Genomic DNA, 19255 nt, shown 5'->3' with positions numbered 1-19255 from the left:
CTTAATTGTGCTACTATTTGTGGCCAGGTCGCTTATGAGAAAGAGCTAAAAAGCTCAGTGGGCCTTACACGGTAAAATAGTTTAAAATATAGTTTAGTTTAGTATTCGGACTGGACTTGGGCTGGAGCCTGACCAAAGCAAGAAACAAGCTGAGTTCCAATCATTCGTGTTCCCATAGCAGACTCCATTGTTTAACCAAGAGAGAGATGACGATGCACAGGCCCACTGAGACAAGCAATGCATTGCCTCTTTGCAAGGGCGACTTCAGAATCAGCATCTTGATTTATAATGGCAGAATCTGATGAGCTATAAAGCTCTTTTTCACAGATGTCCAGTAGACTTCGGATGGGCGACCCAAGAATCAAGTTATTCGATTCCATCCACCCCTGAACTCTCCATTCTGCCCCACCCTATGCTGCCCATGTTTGGGAAGCGATCTTTAAACAAAGTCGAATGTAAGCGTATGTCAGGTCAACCTATTTAAAGTTAAAAGCTACATTTTGAACCGAATTATCACAGATATTATACACACCTAGGGATGTGTCCAACCAGGCTCTCCGACAGTTTAATTATCCATTTGTGAGAAATAAAAAAAACTTTTAAATCACAGATTGTATATTACAAAGTATGAGAGTTCACAGTGATGTCACTTCACAGTGATGTCACTATATTGCTATAATGACACACTTGACCTTGGTAAACAAAAATTTGTTAACGAGTCATTCAACATACAAAAAACTATTGTTGATGTTAAAAAATAATACCTTTGGCTGTGCCAGGATGGAGGAGTTTGCAGGCATGGGCAACGCAATGGGACTCAGAGGTCAGAGACAAAGGGAAAGGCCAAAGGTCAGACGGTGGGATTTGGGGATGCCACCGCCGCAAGATGCTAACTACCTCGCCTTGTATACAGGAGGTCGTGGGTTCAAAACCAAACCTGACGCCTGTTGTATATTTGGAGTGTGCCCGTTCTCCCCGTGGTAGCGTTGATTTTCCTCCAGGCCCTCCGGTTTTCCCCTCCACATTTAGAATCAACGTGCGTTTACAGTATTCGGCTGCTACAGATTTCCACGCGTCAAGCCACTTCGTTGAGCTGTCATTTGCGAGAGCCAAGAAGCTTCTGAAAAAAACGACATAGCTCGGTGGGCCTTACCAGGTTAAAAAAAAAATAGTTCATAGTTTAAGTAGTAAAGTGCAGGCTTTGGGTACACGCGCAGGCCTTGGTGGCCACATGTTGACTGCACAACAGAATCCGTAGCAAGGAGGGAGCAGTGAGGAAGTGCAACGATGGCGTTAGTGTCGATTGTTTCCATCACCATTACGAGCGCAACTGCTTTTACCTGCCACTTCCACAAAATCCTCGAGAAATGCCACGTGGCAGACACTATCCGCAACTGTCGGCACAGGCATCTGAATAGATAGCAATCCAGACGAGCAATGAGCAATCAATTCATTGTCTTCATCTTGGGAAGTGGCCGAGTCACGAAGACGTCCGAGCACTGGAGCTGGCATTACCAAGATCCTGTGAATCAAATCGTGACAACTGCCCATGGTTACACTCGGTTTACAAACAGTGAGCTAACGGTGTTAGCCCAGTCACAGATGACCACACACACAAAAAAAACATCACGTTAAATTGGGCAGAATGCCAGCTCCGAAAGTAAAAAGAAAAAATCGTTATTACTGTCATACAATGAACAGTGCTGCCCCTAGTATGCAGCATGTCACTTGAGATTCCAAAGGCAGTTTGTGGACTCTCTAAGACAGCGCACGATCTACTCCTCTGGGAGAATTGTGAATGGATTCTTCGTCTGGTGACATGCCTACAGAATAATCAGGATGACATTTGGGAACTCAAAAGAAAATAGTCACAACACTCACGAGCTATGCTTCGAATTACTCGTGTAAGAATTTATTATTTATAAATCATGCGCGTTAATAAAATTTAAAAAATTATTTATAGTGTCATTCATGCAAAACTGCATCTTCGATTAGCGCGGTTGGCTACGTACGGTGCGAAAGAAATTCAACAAACATATATCTCAATGCTGTGCAAGAAAAAAACAATAAAAAACATTATATTGTACGTCACAAGATACGTAGCAACACCCAAACCAAGGTCAACTCAACGAACGGCCGACGTAAACAATACGGGCTTTAAATGGGACTTCGACAGTGGAAGGAACTTAAGTTGCCGAACATGGCACAGGAGTGCGTGACACACCGTCGTGGGAGCTGCAGATGGGAAGGCGCGCCCACCCACCCACTTGCATTTTATTTTCGGCTGAATGAGCAACCCCATACTGACTGAACAACACACCTCACTTGAGTTGGCGGTCGATGTTCAAAGCGGTGGACTGCGACCCTCAAAGAAATGGAGCCTCCCCCGCCCCCCCCCCCCGCGTGGATCAAACAAATGGCTGGAAACGCCGGTGTACAGCAGCAAGAGCAGTTCATGCGAATGCTGTCACAAGAGGTTACACAACGTTTGGCCTAACGGTCCTTCTATGACTAAGCGTGATGAATGAATGAATACTGGATGAACAAACAAAGTACCCTGGGTGGGGGGATGTAGGCTGCAATGAGGGGAGATAGATAGGGTGGGGCAAGTCCACTCAAAATGTGTGTACACCATCAGTGCAATCTTAAACCTGATTCGAAAAACCGCTGGGGAGCCAATCAAGGTAATAGAGAATGGGTATTGATAAGTTCACGTTTGGGAGACCATCTGAATGAGAACTGCAGTCATCCAGGGTGGAGGTTACAAAGCCACGAATGAGTGTTTCAGCCGCAGCTTAAATTATCAGAATATTTACTTAAACTGGAAGAATCCGATGAGCCATAAAGCTAATTTTCACAGATGTTCAGTAGGGGCGGGTCAAAACGTTACAACAACAAATTCGTAATAAAGTTACGAATCGGGATATCCTACACGGATGAAAGAGAGCAGTTTTACACAGAAGTGAGATATGGTGAGAGAAAAAAGACAGCTCCCGAATATAAAAAGACACCAACATTGACAACATTCATGAGAAAGTTGAATAAATTAATGGCTTGTGGGACAAATTTTTATCGACGACGCAATTTTGCGATGCCATTTGGTCCACGGAAACCCCACTGGCAAGCAAGAGTGGACACTGCCCGATATTGGCAGCAGGGCAAATTACATTCGTGCACAAACCCTTATTTACTTGTTTACAAACACTTACTTACTTATTCTTGGTTCTTTCGGTAAAGTCACGTAGAAGGGAAATAATAATACCGAAAGAACCAAGAATATGAATCCCTGCAGTCACGAAAGCTTTAAATCAAGCCAAGCCATGCCCACAATTACAATGTAATTGGCTGATTTGTTTTTTTATTTGTTTCAAACTGTGACCAGCCTGATGGTGTGTTCACTAAAGCACGGCCAGCTGATTGTTGGCTGCAGAAGGTTATGTATGAGGGTAACTGCAATGGAGGGCGAGTGGAGGTGCAGTCGTGATAATAATACTGACAATACATTGCTTTTCATCAGCAGGAAAAAAATGTGAATTCAAGTATCAAGTCACAAGAAGTTGCAAATGGAAAATGCGCACATAAACAACAGCTTGACTTCAAACATAGCTTACCGTAGCCAGTACAACGATCCGTATTTGTCCGTGGGTTAGGTCACGTAGTCGATCAATGCCTACATCCTCGTCAGTGACAATTACCGTGGCCGAACCCAAAAACATATCTGGTTCAACAACAATCCACATTTATACAGCGCTAATAATGCGCAGAAATAAAAATACAAAACGGTGAGGTAAGAAGGGGACGGAGCAAGCAAAGGGAAGGAGAGAAAGGAAGCAATGAAGGAGGATATGCGAAGAGACGGTGGGGCGGCGGGGGACGGGGGGTGGAAATAAAATCATTCACAAGTGACTTGAAACCAGTGGGAGAGCGGGCACCACGGGGAGTTGCCTGGCGAGGGAGTTCCACAGGGAGGAGGGGCACAGCGGCTAAAAGAGCGGCCACCATTGATGGAGCAGCGGGTCTATGGGAGCCTTAACATACAGATAGAGACGTCGTCTTGTGTTGACCACACAGCGTGATAGTTTTGTGCGTGCGCCTCTAACTCTGTTCATCCTCGAAGCAGCGGCTTTTCGCTACTCGTCGAACAAAGACGGTCACCGCATCACACGGCGCTTTCAAATGCGCTTCTGCGGCCGTCTGGAACGCTCTTCCTCTCAATATTAGGAAGACTACTGGAGCTACACACTTTTAAATCATCAAGATTGAAAACTAATTTCTTTATTGTGTTTAGTTTGTTGTCCTTCCCCCACACCTCTGATGAGCACATTTGGCTACGTACGGTGCATAAGAAATTCAACATACACAGATACATACATGACAAACAGAGCGCCGTGGTTTCTTGTTTTCATTTTTAGCAGACGGCTACTGCCACGGGCATATCGCCTCCCACATGGGCGCCAACGCCAGCAGATAAAACAACAAGGATTTTGAAGTCACAAGCAATTATATGCATTGAATGCTATCGAAAAAAATAAAAGCGTAATTTAAATTTACGCAAACGCAGCACAGTCCAACGCCGCATATCCAACTCTGTGGGGGGAGTGAGGTACAGGTGAACATGTGAAAAGATGAGATCTGTGAACATCTATAGAAAATGAGTTAGTCCGTGCACAAATACTGTCGGTTACTGGACAAAACTAAATTGCAAACTGCTTTCAACGTAGAAACATACTTTCGAAGTTGAGCGTATAAACGGCCAGATTAACACCACGTGGCTATGTGTGAAAAGGTCAGATTTGTGAACATCTGTTCAAAAGGAGAGTTACACCAAATACAAATACATGCTGCCCTGGCGTGGGCAGCATTTGTGCATCGAGGCAAATGCGTGACGGGGTCAGATACGCGACGCTGTACCGCAGGAACACGCGTCGCGTGCAATGTTAAATATGTGTCAGTGGGGCATGCACCGGGTTAGTCGCGCCGTGAGATGAGATTGCCAGCCGACTCTCAAGTGGAAGATTGCGAGTTCAAATCCTGGTCAGAGTTAAACTCGGGCTGTTATTCTTCTGGGCTGAATAGAACGAGCATCACTCGTATTCCCCACGTGGCCTTGTGCAAATCAGAATCAGAAAGGGTTTTATTCGCCATGAAAGTTTGCACAAACAGGGAATTTACTATGGCAGGAAGATACATACATTCAACATGTAGGAATCTTAAAACTTAAATAAGTGGTATACAGTCAAACTATACTAAAATTACAAAGTCTAACTAATACTCAGGGGCTAAAGTATGTAAAATTTTGAATAAGTATACAATATAAAATGTAAACTAGCCGTAATATACAATCCTAAAATACAAAAATACAAATGGGGCAACATGTTGTAAATATGGCAAGGTGTAATTTTGTAGATAAAATGTTAAAGTAAGTGTAAAAATCATTTTAAGCCCTTGGCCTTGCTGAAGAGGCCCACAGCAGATGGGAAGAAACTGTTTTTATGATGTGAGGTTTTGGTCCTGATGGACCGCAGCCTTCTGCCGGAGGGGAGTTGCTGGAACAGAGAGTATCCAGCGTGAGAGGAATCGGCCACAATCTTCCTCGCTCGCCTCAGCAGTGCTTTTCCTAAGCACTGCCCCCCCCCTTCCTTGGCATACAAACGTGAAATACAACCTTTGGCTCACGGCCATCAATGGAGATGAGTGATGCTCATTTGAGCAGGAAAACATTCTTGAATCAACTTGAATATATCATAGAGGAAGTACAGTGCGTCCACCTTCCAGAGATTTCATCAGATGGCATTTGTGTTTAACTTTGATGCTTAAAAATAACAATGCGCAAAAAACATTGTGCAACTCCGCAAGTAGCAACATCCTACCGAAAACAAAAAAACGTATTCCCTTGTACAAGGCATCAACCAGCTTCCTGGCCGATACTTGGGAATTGCAATCTGCCTGTCGAAAGTCTGTAGATTTGTGTGTAATCTTGCACTGACATAACGTCTCGCTGCGGAGTGATTTATGAACAAACAATCCCTGCGCTCCACCTCCTCAACAGCGCCTCTTTGTTGCCACTACTTACTGCGAAAGGTGATTTATATTTTTCTAAGTAGAGTAGAACTATTGTTTATCCACAATTATGAGAATTAGCGGATAAGGGGATTTCCCCTTGGATTTCGGTTGAAAATGCGTGGGTAAAACTTGCTCCGTTGTGTGGACGAGACGTCAACATCCCACGATGCACGATATGAGTTACGTCGACGAAGAAAAGCTGATAAGAATTGTCATCTAAGCCAGCCAATGCTCTTTAGTTTATCGTGGCTCACAATCAGAAGATTGCAGGTGCAAATTGCAATCAGGGTCAACTCCAACCCTCCATACCTGTCAACCCATACGGTTTACCCCGTATTCTTGTACAGGGTCTGAGAAATAAACGTATGAATAATGAACATCAATAGTTTAACCAAATGTCCATTTTGTGAGTTATCCTAACTGGCTAGTAACTGCAAGCGAATTAAAACAACTTATTTTTGTGAGTTATCCTAACTGGATAGTAACTGCAAGCGAATTAAAACAACTTATTTTTGTGAGTTATCCTAACTGGATAGTAACTGCAAGTGAATTAAAACTTCAACGGGCGCTCTGCACACGTGACGTCATTTGTTCACGCTCCCGCCGCATCCTCTGGGAGACCGCATTGTGTATGACCGAGCTAAGAAAGGTCTTCTTCAATATAGTTCGAGGTTACCATATGAGTTTACATTTTATCGGAGTTATTTTATATTGGCAGATTCGTGCGCGATTACTCACCAATGACGCTTGTGTATTATATAATTTAACACATTTATAAATCGACTCACGTACCCCCAGAAGTAAACGTACCTCCCCCCGTTGAGAAGCACTGGTGTCGAGGACCCTGACAACTCTTAAACCCCAAAAACACGTTACTTTGTACACACAGGGCCTGCCTAGGCTGTGTTTCTCAGCTGTCCAATAGTTTGAAGCTTCGTAACGGAGGAGAAAAAAAACCCTTTAAAGTGACTCCCAGGAGAGTTGCCATGACTTTGAATGCTTCATTGCAATGACATCACTACGGGCAACGTCAATACTCCAAGATGACACTCAAGAAGTGGATTGTTTCCTGATTACTATTCTTCAAACCAGTGCGAGACAACCCCAAACCACACGGCCCTGTCACATCACCATCGGCCGTCTCTTCCTTTGAGAGTGAGGTTTTACTGCCGCTCACAGAGGACCGCGATCTTACACCGTGATTTACAGTCACGAGGCCCGCAGCGATAACTTATCACGGGTTACTTTGTTTAACATTTAAATTGACATAGGGCCCGAGAGGCAAGGCTGCCAAAAAGGTGCGCTGGCTTACACATTGATCAGTCAGTGCCGTGAGCAGAATGCACTGCAGCTCATATGTGTATGTTGAACTTATTTCGCACCGTACGTAGCCAACCGTGCCGATCGGAGGCACGAGAATGTAAGCAGCATATGCGCATTAAGCGCTTCCGCAAGCCCATGTGTACTGCGTCGCATATATCTGACTCGCTGTGGGGGGGGGGGGAGGGACTGAGGTATCGGAGAAAATGTGAGAAGGTCGAATATGTGAACGTCTATCAAGAATGAAAGTTACACCACTGTGCAAACAGGTTAGCGGATAAATATAAAAATCACAACGTGCTTTAAATGTGGACCATCAATGCTTTGTTGTACTTCAGCCGTCAGTGAATTCACCCGACTTGAACGCATTACCGGACAGGAGAAATGTCACATTTGTGACCGCTATGAAAAAAAAAGTTACGCCTTGCTAAAAACCACCGCTTGCTAGGCGTGCGGTGGATTGGTCAGGGCGCGTGTGTGACTTCAGATATGCGAGAGTCCTACTGAAAGGTCAGGTCACAGGGTGCTCTGAGTAAGCTGTTTTTGTAGGGCATGTTTCAATTTGCGTGCAGTACATTTTAAATGTATCTTGTAATTGTATTGTTTGTTACGGTTGCACCCGAATCAAGAGCCGAATGGCTCACAGGGTTATTCCAAATAAATGAAACTGAAATGAAATAAATGAAACTGGAGTTTCCGGTCATCTCAGCGACCATCAAAATCGCGGTTCAACCAAAGAGCCGTCCTGCTCAATTGACTGAGAGGTGGTACCTATCAAAAACGGTGGCCCTGAGCCAGTGGAAGAAATTCCACGCTCCCATGCTGGGGCCCAGTCTATTCATGGACGGCAGGGGGTGGGGGAGTAAACACTATTTGGCTTCCAGCAACTTCGAACTGGTTTTATTGACGCAATTTTTTTTTTATCTAGGAATGTGTAGAGCGAAGCCAACTACTTGACCGCGATTTGAACTCACAACCTTGAGAGTTTCGTGCTCGAACCACTGCAGACCACCCAACCGAATCCACCTCGTTATCGGAAACATCTCATCCCGTCGACAGCGTCTACGAGTGGGAATCCCCATGGCGATTGATTCAGCTGAATTTATTTGTTTTTATTTGTCGCGATATAAAACTATTTTTTTTTCTTACCGCAAGATGCTGATAAGCGAGACTGTACAACTCCGGTTACCAACAACAACTTGGCAAAGTGCACAGCAAACCACCCACACGCAGTCACCGGGCCAGTTTGTGAAACATGAACGAGGAGGAACAGAACACAGGAGCTCAGGTTAATGTGTTTTTCTCGCGACTCGGTGTGTTCGCCATTGCTAATCTCCACTTTAGTCCCTTAGACAGTTTCGGGAAGTACATTTTTTTTCACGGCATAAGCCAGTTACTTTAAAGAACAGCTGGCATTAACTTCCGACAACGCGGCACTTATTTTATCAACAGTAGAAGTCTGGAGCGATGATGAGTCAACGACTCCGTCCCGAAATTTTACGCGGGACTTTTTTTTTAGTAACCGGTGGCAATAACACCGCATAAAGCACTTTATATTAACGCTGCAAATACACAGCAGCACGCTTCGAAACGGTGAAATGCCTTGGCTACGAAGGGCAGCCCCCCTTACCTTCGAGTGAAGAAGTCTCTTGCTGAGCCGGCTCACCCTGACCACAGTGAGGATGGTCTTGTAAACAGAGAGGTGCCTCCTATTCAGCTGGCTCCGCCAGCGGTCCAGTGAGGTCTGCATGACCGCACGTGCTCAGCGACGGCCATGGCCCACGGCTACAGGACGACGAGCACCCCCAATTGCCCGGGCCAAGCGTACACACGGCACCATTAAACTCAGCGACGCGACAGCCGCATTAATAATACAGCAAAGGATCGCAACACCAACGAAAGCCTGAATGGCTGGCAAGTAAGTTATATATATAACTGGCCTATATTACACTGTCACATTACACGAGTCCTCGTACGAGCGCAGAAAGACCTCAAGCCGTGTGGCACCGGGCAAGTTTGCAGCAAGACGCCTTCGGTAGCCCTGAATGCTACAGCGCACATCGGTGCACTTCCTGGTTTCCCTTCAATGTCGACGCGAGTGATCAACACGCAGAGAAACTTCCTGGACGCGTTCACTGTCAGGCTGCCGGGGGGGGGAAGGGGCTGCGACTCGCACAAGAACGGGGCCCCACTAAAAAAACATCGGGGCGACAAAACTAAAATGCGTTCAAACTGTGCACACCAACGCGACATCGATGGGTTTTTTTTTTTGGAAAGCGTTAACGAACGAGGTAACGCACCCAAACTAAAGCTTGGGTCGCGTTTAACTTCCGTGACGACGCAGCGCGATGGATTCGTCTTCACCTGCAACAGACCTCCCCCGCTCGAGGGCTAAATGCAAATGCGGTCGCGTCAAAGGTATGCAGGCAGGTACAACTAGCCCCCTCTCTCTCTACCCCTCGACAAGGCCTCCCCCACCCTCTCAAGCATTCCCCCTCCCCACCCCACACACACAACTAGGAGCCCGATTGCCGGCATCGTGAAACGTAGCAGCGTCGCACGTCAAATGTACGAGAGGGTCGGGAGATGCGACATTGCGGTGGAAAAAAAATCCAACAACGAACCATGGGGACATTTAGGGAGGTATGAGATGAGTGGAGAAGGCGAGAAATGCGACTTAACTTCAAAGTTTGTATGCTCTCCCCCTTTTCTGCATTGGTTTCCTCCAAATTCTCCGGTTACCTCCAACAACTTAAAAAAAACAATCCAAATATCCCAAATGCTAAAACATGACAATGCCTTTAAGAATGACTCAATCAGGATCACGCGCAGCAACATCGCCTCCCCCTACTGTAAAAAGGAAAACTTGGCAAGACCCTCCATAAGAAGTATTTTGCGATTCAGTGGCCACTTTCCCGGGTAAACAAGGATAATGAATACTGATAATAATGACAAGAAATACACCGGGCAATTCCCCGGAGGGGGATGAGAAAATGAAAGTCTTGGACTTGAACAGGGAGATCGAGTGAGTAACTTGATGGCTTTTTGGAAAAGCAGGAGAAGTGGCGACGACCACGTCTGGTTGTCCGCACGCCACGATGGCTACTGGATGGGACTGCACGGGCAGAAGGGTGAAAGGGAGTCGAGAGGGGAATTGAAGGGGAGTCCATAGTTCATAATAAAAGGTTTTGGGTGAGATCGTGTAAATATAAATGTGCCGTTAACTCCACCACCACCACCCGACACAGCCAATTAGTAAGATTTGTCACGTGAGTAACAAACGCCAATTAGCTGTTACTTCAGCGCATCGGTTAATTGCCGAGTAAACCCACAATGCTTATAATTGAGTACGACGTTTCGCTGGTGATTACAACCAGCTTCATCAGGTGGTTTGCCAGAATTATGAGGAAGTCTTCCTGCTTTGGGTCTTAAATAGAACAAGATTGTGTCATTTATATTTACGTAATCGAACACGAAAACCTTGATTATGAATAATATTGGTGGCGAAAGCTTACGTGTTAAAGCGAGTCCAAAGTCATCATTATTATTATTCCGCTTGATAAGTCAGAAAAAGCCTCAATGTCTCAGGACCTTTTAAGGAGGATCTCTGCCAAGATTTTGTTGGAACACTGGGATGTTCGGCCAATACCAGTCACATTGTGCGAACCGAACGCCAGGTCCTTCTTGCTGTGAGGTACGAGTGTTACTATAAATACATGACTTAGGCTGCATAAAAACAGGAAGGTGATATGTACGGATTTCTGCAGACAATTAAGCACGCACATTTTAAAGTTTGACAGAAAGTGTGAGTGCGAATAAAGTACGTGGCTTTGCGCGTGCTAAAGGGTCCGTGCATTAGGTCTAGTATTTATTTGCAGCAGCATGCAATGTTGCATGGCTGTTTTGAAACTTGGTAGTGCAATTAGACAGCTTGTTTACCAAAAACATTACATAGACAGATGTCAGTGCATTTCACAACCGACCAAAGGTCATTTTGAGCCAATCACAACAGCCTGGAGGCCCAACTGTGGTTCAGTCAACCAGAAGACATCACAGGAATCAGGAAAGTTGATTCATGGCTAACCTGATAAAATGGGAAGTTCGGTGCGCCAGGTATCAGCGTGACATCACCGATTATGGCGATACCGTCACCGGGCATCACGGCAATTGCATCTCACGTCCAGTGGCACCACGTGGGAACAGAGGCGAGGACTTGTTGCCCAACTGTTGTCACGTCATGCGATTATAGTTGAACGATTGCACTGATAATCTGCAGCTTAAACAATTACTTAACAGGATAGTCTAGGTCTACACTCGAGTCAAAACCTTGGGCTTTCGTGACCAATATGATTCGTAATCACATTTTGGGTCAGATCGCTGTGCGAGTAAAATGTTGCGTCGTAAAATACCCTCCCCGCCACCCGACACAGCCGATTCATAAAGTTGTCACGTGCACTAACGTGGCCAATTTATTACCGCTTTAGCATCACCACCGGTGTGTTTGAGAACCATCTCACAACATTGCACAATTCTGGAAACTGCCCGATGATGCTGGTTGTAACCATCGGCGGAAACGTCGTATCCTAATGTCAAATGTTGTAAGACCGCTCTCCAAAACACAACGGTGCTGACAGCTTTATTATTTGGCTGTGTTGGGGTGGAGGAGGGATTCATGACACAAATTTTTACTTCCGCGATCGATCCGAACCGAAAATAAATTGTGAATCGTAATGACAGTTTAACGATTCGGCAAAAAAATAGCATTCAGGCCAAAACTGAATATGAAATAACATACACCGAGTAAAATATTGCTTGGGTTACACGGCACAGAATTGTGGAAACGTCTCGCAATACTGGACGGGCCCAGCAGCACACGCGTACCTGCATGTACTCACAACATGTCTTAGTCCCCCTTGCCCTTTGAAAAGTGCCTATTTTTAGCCTGTGAAATCAGCAGTTAGATCTGGCTGAGTTATCGCAGACCGACGACTCTGACATCCAGACGCGCTGTGGACCAATCGAGAACTCCGTTTAACCATCAGTGGCTGAACAATAATCATCGGCGACATCTCTCATCAGTGCCAGCTCAGGGTGCTTTCGCACAGTATTAGCCCCCGTGAGCTGCTGCCCGAGGCCACCTCGTGTATCCACAAATAAACATGTGTACAAATAGTGATATGGGGGGGGGGGGGGCACATGGATAATTTCCTTGACAAGTCTGCCTGGCACCACAGAGAAACGCCGCTCCCCCCCCCCCCTCGCATGGTAGTGGGGGGGTGGGGGAGATGGGGTTTCACACAGGCCGAGCTAACCGCGAACCACGGGTTCGCGTTACGCACACCCAAGCCACCTTCGAGTCGACCCGTCGGGAGTGAATACGCATAGCCGCGAAATGGAGCAACCCGAATGAACGCGAGCACGATACACTTTCACCTGCTGATAGAGGGCAGCAGCGGTGAGGGGGGGCGCTGCTCACCTCTTGCTGATTGGTGGCCCTCAGCCAGAGGTTGGAAAGGAGGGCCAGTCTATCTTTAGTATGATGACTGTTGACTTCACACACACAAAAGCTCACCAGGGGAGGGATGATGGACTGCGAACAACCTAGAGCAGAGAATTAAACCCACAAACTTCTTTAAGCCTCCGGCACTTTAACTACAGTGATGTCAGCGTGAAACGTGACTGTTAGGTACGGTAATAACAGGGGTCGTGAATGTAGATCCAGGCAGAGAATAACGTACGAGGAATTGAGTGGCAGAAGTGGGTAAGCAAACTTGTCAGCTCAGAAGAGGATGTGATGGAAGGAAAGCATTGTGAACAACAGGAGGACAAAGAGAAAGAGGTTGCGATTGACTCGGCACATGCAGGGTGTAGGGGTCCAGGGTAGCAAGGCAGGCACCCAAAGGTGAGCAACCAAGGGCATGACCCAAAGCCATCTGGTAGGATCGTGTTCACGTTAACTTTGTGAATCAGGTGTCAACTATGCAACAGTTGTGAGGTCTGAAAGAAGGAAGTAATGGGCCAAGTGATGCCAAAAGCAATGGTCATGATGCACGTGTGCATGTTGAACTTCTGTTGAACCGTACGTAGCCAACAATATGTATTGTAGAACTTCTTTGGCACCATACGTCGCCATCCGTGCTCATTGGAGGTGCGGGGGAAGGAGAGCAAACTAAACACAAAAAGCAAATTGTAAATAAATGAGTTTTCAATCTAGATTTTAAAGTGCATAGTTCAAGTGGTTTTCTAATGATGACCTCTTCATTGTGAATTGAGTCACAACACTTCTAACAACACAAGTGCAAGCTTTGCTGTGACCTGGCATTGGTACGGTTAGTCGCGCAAGTTGATTAATCGACTGATGATTGTTATTGGCTACTGGTGTTTACGGCCGATTACTCGGCCCATTGTAAAAATGGTTGGCAACCCGATTCGTTGAGTAAATGAACCGATAATCAATAAAGCAATCGATGAATTCATACATCGTGAAGTCCAGCTGTATTGTGATACCTTAGGACAGGGATCAGCAACCAAAATTACTATTTACTATTTTTTTTACCAGGCAAGGCCCACTGAGCTGTATAGCTCTCTTTCAGAAGCAACCTGGCCACAAATGATAGCTCAACGAAGTGGCTTATCACGTGGAAATGCACAGCGGCCAAATACTCTAAAAGCACGTTTCTAAATGCGGAATGGAAAAACCGGGTGACCCTGAGAAAAATCCATACGACCACGGGGAGATGGAACCCACGACCTCCTGCACACCAGGCGAGGGAGTTAACATCTCACGGCCGTGGGGCACCCCACGATGGCGAGATGTATTGTATCTCAATATACAAGGAGAGCCATTTTATTCAAACTCGGTAAAAAAAACTCAATATTGCAAGAGCCGCAATACATTTGACTACGAGACGGTGGTCCCTAATAAATAAAGTCATGAAGCAGGCCCTTAAAGAGCCGCAAGATGCCGATCCGTGCCCGAGGACATGCTGCATCATGCGTGCTGTGGTGTCGTGGCAAAACTGGATTGCCGTCATATCAGGAAGTGCAGGCTCCTGCCTGGCTACATGTTACACTATTCAAAGAGCGATGTATTTTATCTCGCTTCATCACAATTGGAAACAAAATATGAGCAAGCCGAGATAAGGGAACCGGGTACCAATACCTGGGCCCTAAAATCTCTCTTTATCTCTAGCAAGCGTAATGCCAAAAGGGACGACCACGGCTGAGAACATAGTACTCTACAACAATTTTCATTGTACAATAAATAAAAGTTATAATTATTTCAATTACTTATCCAGAAAAAGTCTCATTGGGCCTTAAGACTCTTCAAGACGGGTCCTGCATGAGAATATTTCACCAAAATCCTTATCACGTACGGGTTTTTTTTTGCATACGGGGGAAACTGGTAACCAGAGAAGTCCCACAGACACCAAAACAGGTTTACAAGGCGAGCTGTTGCACTGCCATCTCTTGACCACGACGTCATGCAGCCCAGCGGGTTTGGGAGTTTTACGAATCAATGCGATCCACCAACCTTCTGCCTCCAAAGCACCGGACCCACGGGCATACGCTGGTTCAAATCATCACACGGAATCATTGGTCCATCTGGTGTTCGCACCGTTGTTATAAAGCAAGGGCATCTTCAAAGACGCTGTTACGCAGCCATAAGTATGCAGTAATGTTTGTCATATCCAGGGCCATTATCGATGTGTCTTCTCACATGAGTACATTGTGGGTAATTTTTTTAATACTGAAACAGACTAAGCAAATTTATAGTTAATACACCCAGAGTATTAATAGCAATAACTCCATCTTGTAGCACGCAGTTTCTGATAATTCTCAAAGAGAACAACTCACAAAAAAACACACAAATTCAGGAACTAAGGAACGCGGTGAGCCGGCCCCAACCATTGCCCAAGGTCTGCAGTCCTCTGCATGTTTTTATCAGATTAATGTTTGTTTTACATGTGGAAGGAAATGGGATCGTACAAGAGGCAACCGCACATATGAGAGGGGTACAACAATATCCCATGCAGATGGAACGGGTGGAGTCCACACTGACTGTGCTGCCTTGTGGCAGGCGAAGGTATGGCACCTCGACAACCATGGGAGGGGGGTCTTCAACTGCGACGCGCTGCAACAAGAGGCAACGGGGCTACCATCTCGGTCGCATCACATAACGGGCCAAAATAAGTCTGAACGAAGGGGACAGAAAATGCAGACGATTAAAACCAGCTAAAGATTGATTGATTGATTCTTGAATGCACTTGCGACCCTGAAACATGACAACGAATCGAACTGTGAGAAGGATGAATTGTTACTTATGTAGGGGTGTTAAAGAGAGGGCCCGTTATGCATGGCAGCCTATGGAAAACAAACACAGTGGGCGGGGCTACGTAAGCGCACGGGGAGGTGCCCTCTACGACGCCCGAGCCAGACACCCTGGGGGGGGCTGGTTCGAACGTTATGATCCCCCGGGGCCCCACCCCTCAGGGAGGGGTTGGGTATAAAAGGGGATGTTCAAAGGGGCTCGGGTCAGTTATGTTAAGCTAAGGGAACAAGAAGGAAGACGTCTTAGATAGAGCCCTGGACTCCCCTGCTTCGATGTCCTTTTCAGGGCCGGACAGGATTGAGCCAGCGGCGTGGTCCCGAAAGCCAGAGCCGGTGCTCTTGTAAGAGCTGGTCTGGAACTCCGGGTACCGGGCCCGACTTACCAGTGTCGGGCCAGTTAGCCTCCCCTAGCCCATTAGTGGAGGATTCGGGGCTAGGACAGAGTTAGCTAGGGGTGTATTCCGAGTTATACGGGTGAGGGGGCCGAATACCCCTCGAGTGTTATATGCCCACTGTTGTACTGTAAAATAAACATACGTGTGCCTCAACCTCGGCGTCAAGCGTCTTCACCGGTACTTCACTTATCTAACACACATGGTATAGAAGAGCACACGCACTATAAAGACAAAGATTCCCCCCATATAGACTTCACAGACTATTGGGGTAAGTGCTGTTAAGGGAGCACCTATGAAGGCCAGCATGGCACACAAGGGGGTGTGTGGCCAACACCACGCTCGGCGCATTTGCCTTCTCAGTGGCGATGTTTACGCACCGCATTAGGTACTCATTTAAGGGTGTGTTGACCTTGGTGGGGTCCAGGACCAGTTGAAATATTCGCCAATGTTATTGGCCGTGAGCGCAGTGCCCCAACCGCAACACTACCGCGCTCCATTTAAACACTACACACACACAGTGAAACACCCTGGCGAGCTGGAATAAGAGCGGGGGAGAGGAGTGCTGGTCCGGCGGGTGGTGGTGATCTTGAGAGTCGAGCCATTTGCGATTACAATTAAAAGCAATGTGTGCGCTGTCCACTATATGTGCACCTATGTGATGCATGTAGTTAGGTTGTGTATTGTGTAGAGTCCGTGCCGTAACTGAATGTCATTGCCCCCCCCCCCCTTATGCAACACCACCCCTCCCCCATTCCCCCATCCCAGCATTCCCCCACAACTAATGTATTACCCCAAGTACATTTGATACACTTTAACTACATGCATTACAAGTCATACACTATTCAACGTGCTCTAGTGCATGTTATCACGCACGCTATATTACACAGTGTGCTCTAAATTATATAGTATGCAAATTCCTTGTTATATTTACCATATGCTTGTATTTGTTTTGGTATTTTGTCTTTTTGTATTTATTTGCCGTACTGGGACAGATGAATGGTCGTGAGTTTGATCCTGACCCTGACAACTTCTGTATGTTTGGAGTTTCCATGTCGCTCTTCCCCCCCCCCCCGTGGTAGCGTGGATTTTTCTCCAGGTCCTCCGGCTTTTCCCTCCACAACTGGAATCAACGTGCGTATAGAGCATTTGGCTGTTATAAATGTCCACATGATAAGCCACCCGCACCGCCGATTAGCACGGTTGGCAATGTACGGTGTGAAAGAAGTTCAACATACAGAAATATATTCATTGGGCTATCATTTGTAGCCATTTTGCTTTTGAAAAAAGCTGTATAATGCACTGGGCTATATACCTGGTAATATAAAACATAGTTTAGTTTAGATTTGGTGTAAAAAACGGGTTCACCACAGTTAGTAGATAGGCAGGGCACGTGCGTGTTGGGGTAAAGTGAAAACTAATTTCTTTAAAACTGCTCTCCGTGTTAAGTTTGTTGTCCTTCCCCGCACCTCCGATTAGCACGATTGGCTACGTACGGTGTGAAAGAAGTTCAATATACATACATACAACGTGGTGTCAGGCCGCACTCATTACGCACAAAGTGCTTGCCACAAATGAACCACAATACCTTGCTGATCTCGTCAAAGAACATTAACCATCATCGCGCGAACTCCGGTCATCCTCAAAAGCAACGCCTTTTGGCTAGTCGTCGAACAAAGACGGTCACTGCATCGCGAGCTTTCAGATTCGCTTCTGCAGCCGTCTGGAACGTTCTTCCTTCCAATATTAGGAAGCCACTGGAGCTATGCACTTCTAAATCTAGATTGAAAACTCATTTCTTTAAAACTGCTTTTTGAGTTTCATTTGTTGTCCTTCCTCCGCACTTCCGATTAGCGCAGTTGGCTGCATGCAGTGTGAAAGAAGTTCAAAATTTTACATAGTCATTCCACCAGTTCCATGTCTGCCCAGCGTGGAAGAACAGCTAAAAGCCGTCTAGAGGGGCCCTCGAGAGCTCGCTCCATTGGAGGCCCCTCTGCCAGCAGTGGCATTAACAAAACATTGCAGGGCTGCGCCTTTACCTTCACGTGCAACTAGCCTCACATACGGGATAACACATGTACATATCAAGCGGCTACCACGGCCGTGGGGCGTACAAAGCATACGCACACACCATTATCACTACTTCTGTCTGTAGCATTGCCCTAAGTCAGGCTGACTTACAAGAGACTGTACAAACTGTACTTTGTACAAACTGTACTTTGTACAAACACACATGTACATTCCTAGATACTTAAATTATTATATTTGTTTACATCAAAAGGGTCCTGTCACGTGTCCGCAGTCTGGGACGATGATCCCACTTCAGTAATTTACTCAGGGCGAGAGGTTCGTGTCTGATCGAACCCGATCGCGTTGGATCTGATCAGATCCCATTCCGATTCAAGCAGACCCAATCCGCATTACGTCACATCCAGAAAGCCAGCGGACACAATCTGAATACTCATCAACAGGCCACGACGGAGTTGGACTTCTGCGTTGCACAACGAGTGTTCCTTTGTTGTTCAAGTAAAACAAACCTACAGGAAGTGAAAATGTCAAATGTTGTGTCTCAGCACACTTAAAGGCGTGGTGGCGCATGCCTGTAACACAGCACTTTGGGATCAACGGTTGGCAGATTATAGATTTGTGAAACTGCCAAACTGGGTTTGCGACGTGGCATAAGAGATGACAGTACAGCAAATGGAGTCTCGAAGTCTTTGCGCGGCTTCAATTGTTATCCCTACGCATGCAAGGGATGTCATGGAAATCTGAGTTCCTTTGCCACGTGATAAATACTCGGAATTGGAGTGGGCCAAATATCCCAATTGCAGACATCATCGTTAAAAATAATCTTGAGACTCGGTGAGGATTGAATGAACAATAAATACTTGACCGTTCTATTATCGCTGATACTGTATTACCAAATAGTGCCACACGCCCTGTTACATAATGGTTTAAGACGCCCCCTGTTGGCAACAAGCGGGAGTGGTGGCGCAGTGGCTGGTCCATTGTCCTATGATACAAACGTGACATCCAAGTCAATTCTGAGCACCCCCGATTCACCAAGCAGCACTGACCGGTGAAGTATGGTCAAACACCTGCCATGACCGACATGGCATGGAGAGGCCTTTCATCCAGGCGTGGAACAA

The 19255-nt window shown here is 46.2% G+C and overlaps 1 protein-coding gene across 5 annotated transcripts in view; it reads right to left on the bottom strand.

Annotated features, from left to right (window-relative positions):
• The window catches only part of LOC133351352 (ubiquitin carboxyl-terminal hydrolase 47-like), a 48435-nt gene that overhangs the window by 18987 nt on the left and 10193 nt on the right, over positions 1–19255 (bottom strand). The window contains exon 1 of one of the 5 annotated variants that reach the window (XM_061566481.1): positions 9014–9536. The exons of the other annotated variants lie outside the window; for them this stretch is intronic. Within the exon in view, the coding sequence (XP_061422465.1) occupies positions 9014–9133 (120 nt within the window). The 5' untranslated portion in view covers positions 9134–9536. Of the gene's footprint in view, positions 1–9013; positions 9537–19255 lie in introns of those variants that run through there. 5 annotated transcript variants of the gene reach the window in all.

Source organism: Lethenteron reissneri, chromosome 37, assembly GCF_015708825.2.
Source record: "Lethenteron reissneri isolate LAM-NWPU_2019-01 chromosome 37, ASM1570882v1, whole genome shotgun sequence".
Taxonomy (NCBI): domain Eukaryota; kingdom Metazoa; phylum Chordata; class Hyperoartia; order Petromyzontiformes; family Petromyzontidae; genus Lethenteron; species Lethenteron reissneri.
The sequence above is the reverse complement of the archived record's forward strand: the minus strand, read 5'-3'. Positions and strand labels throughout refer to the sequence as shown.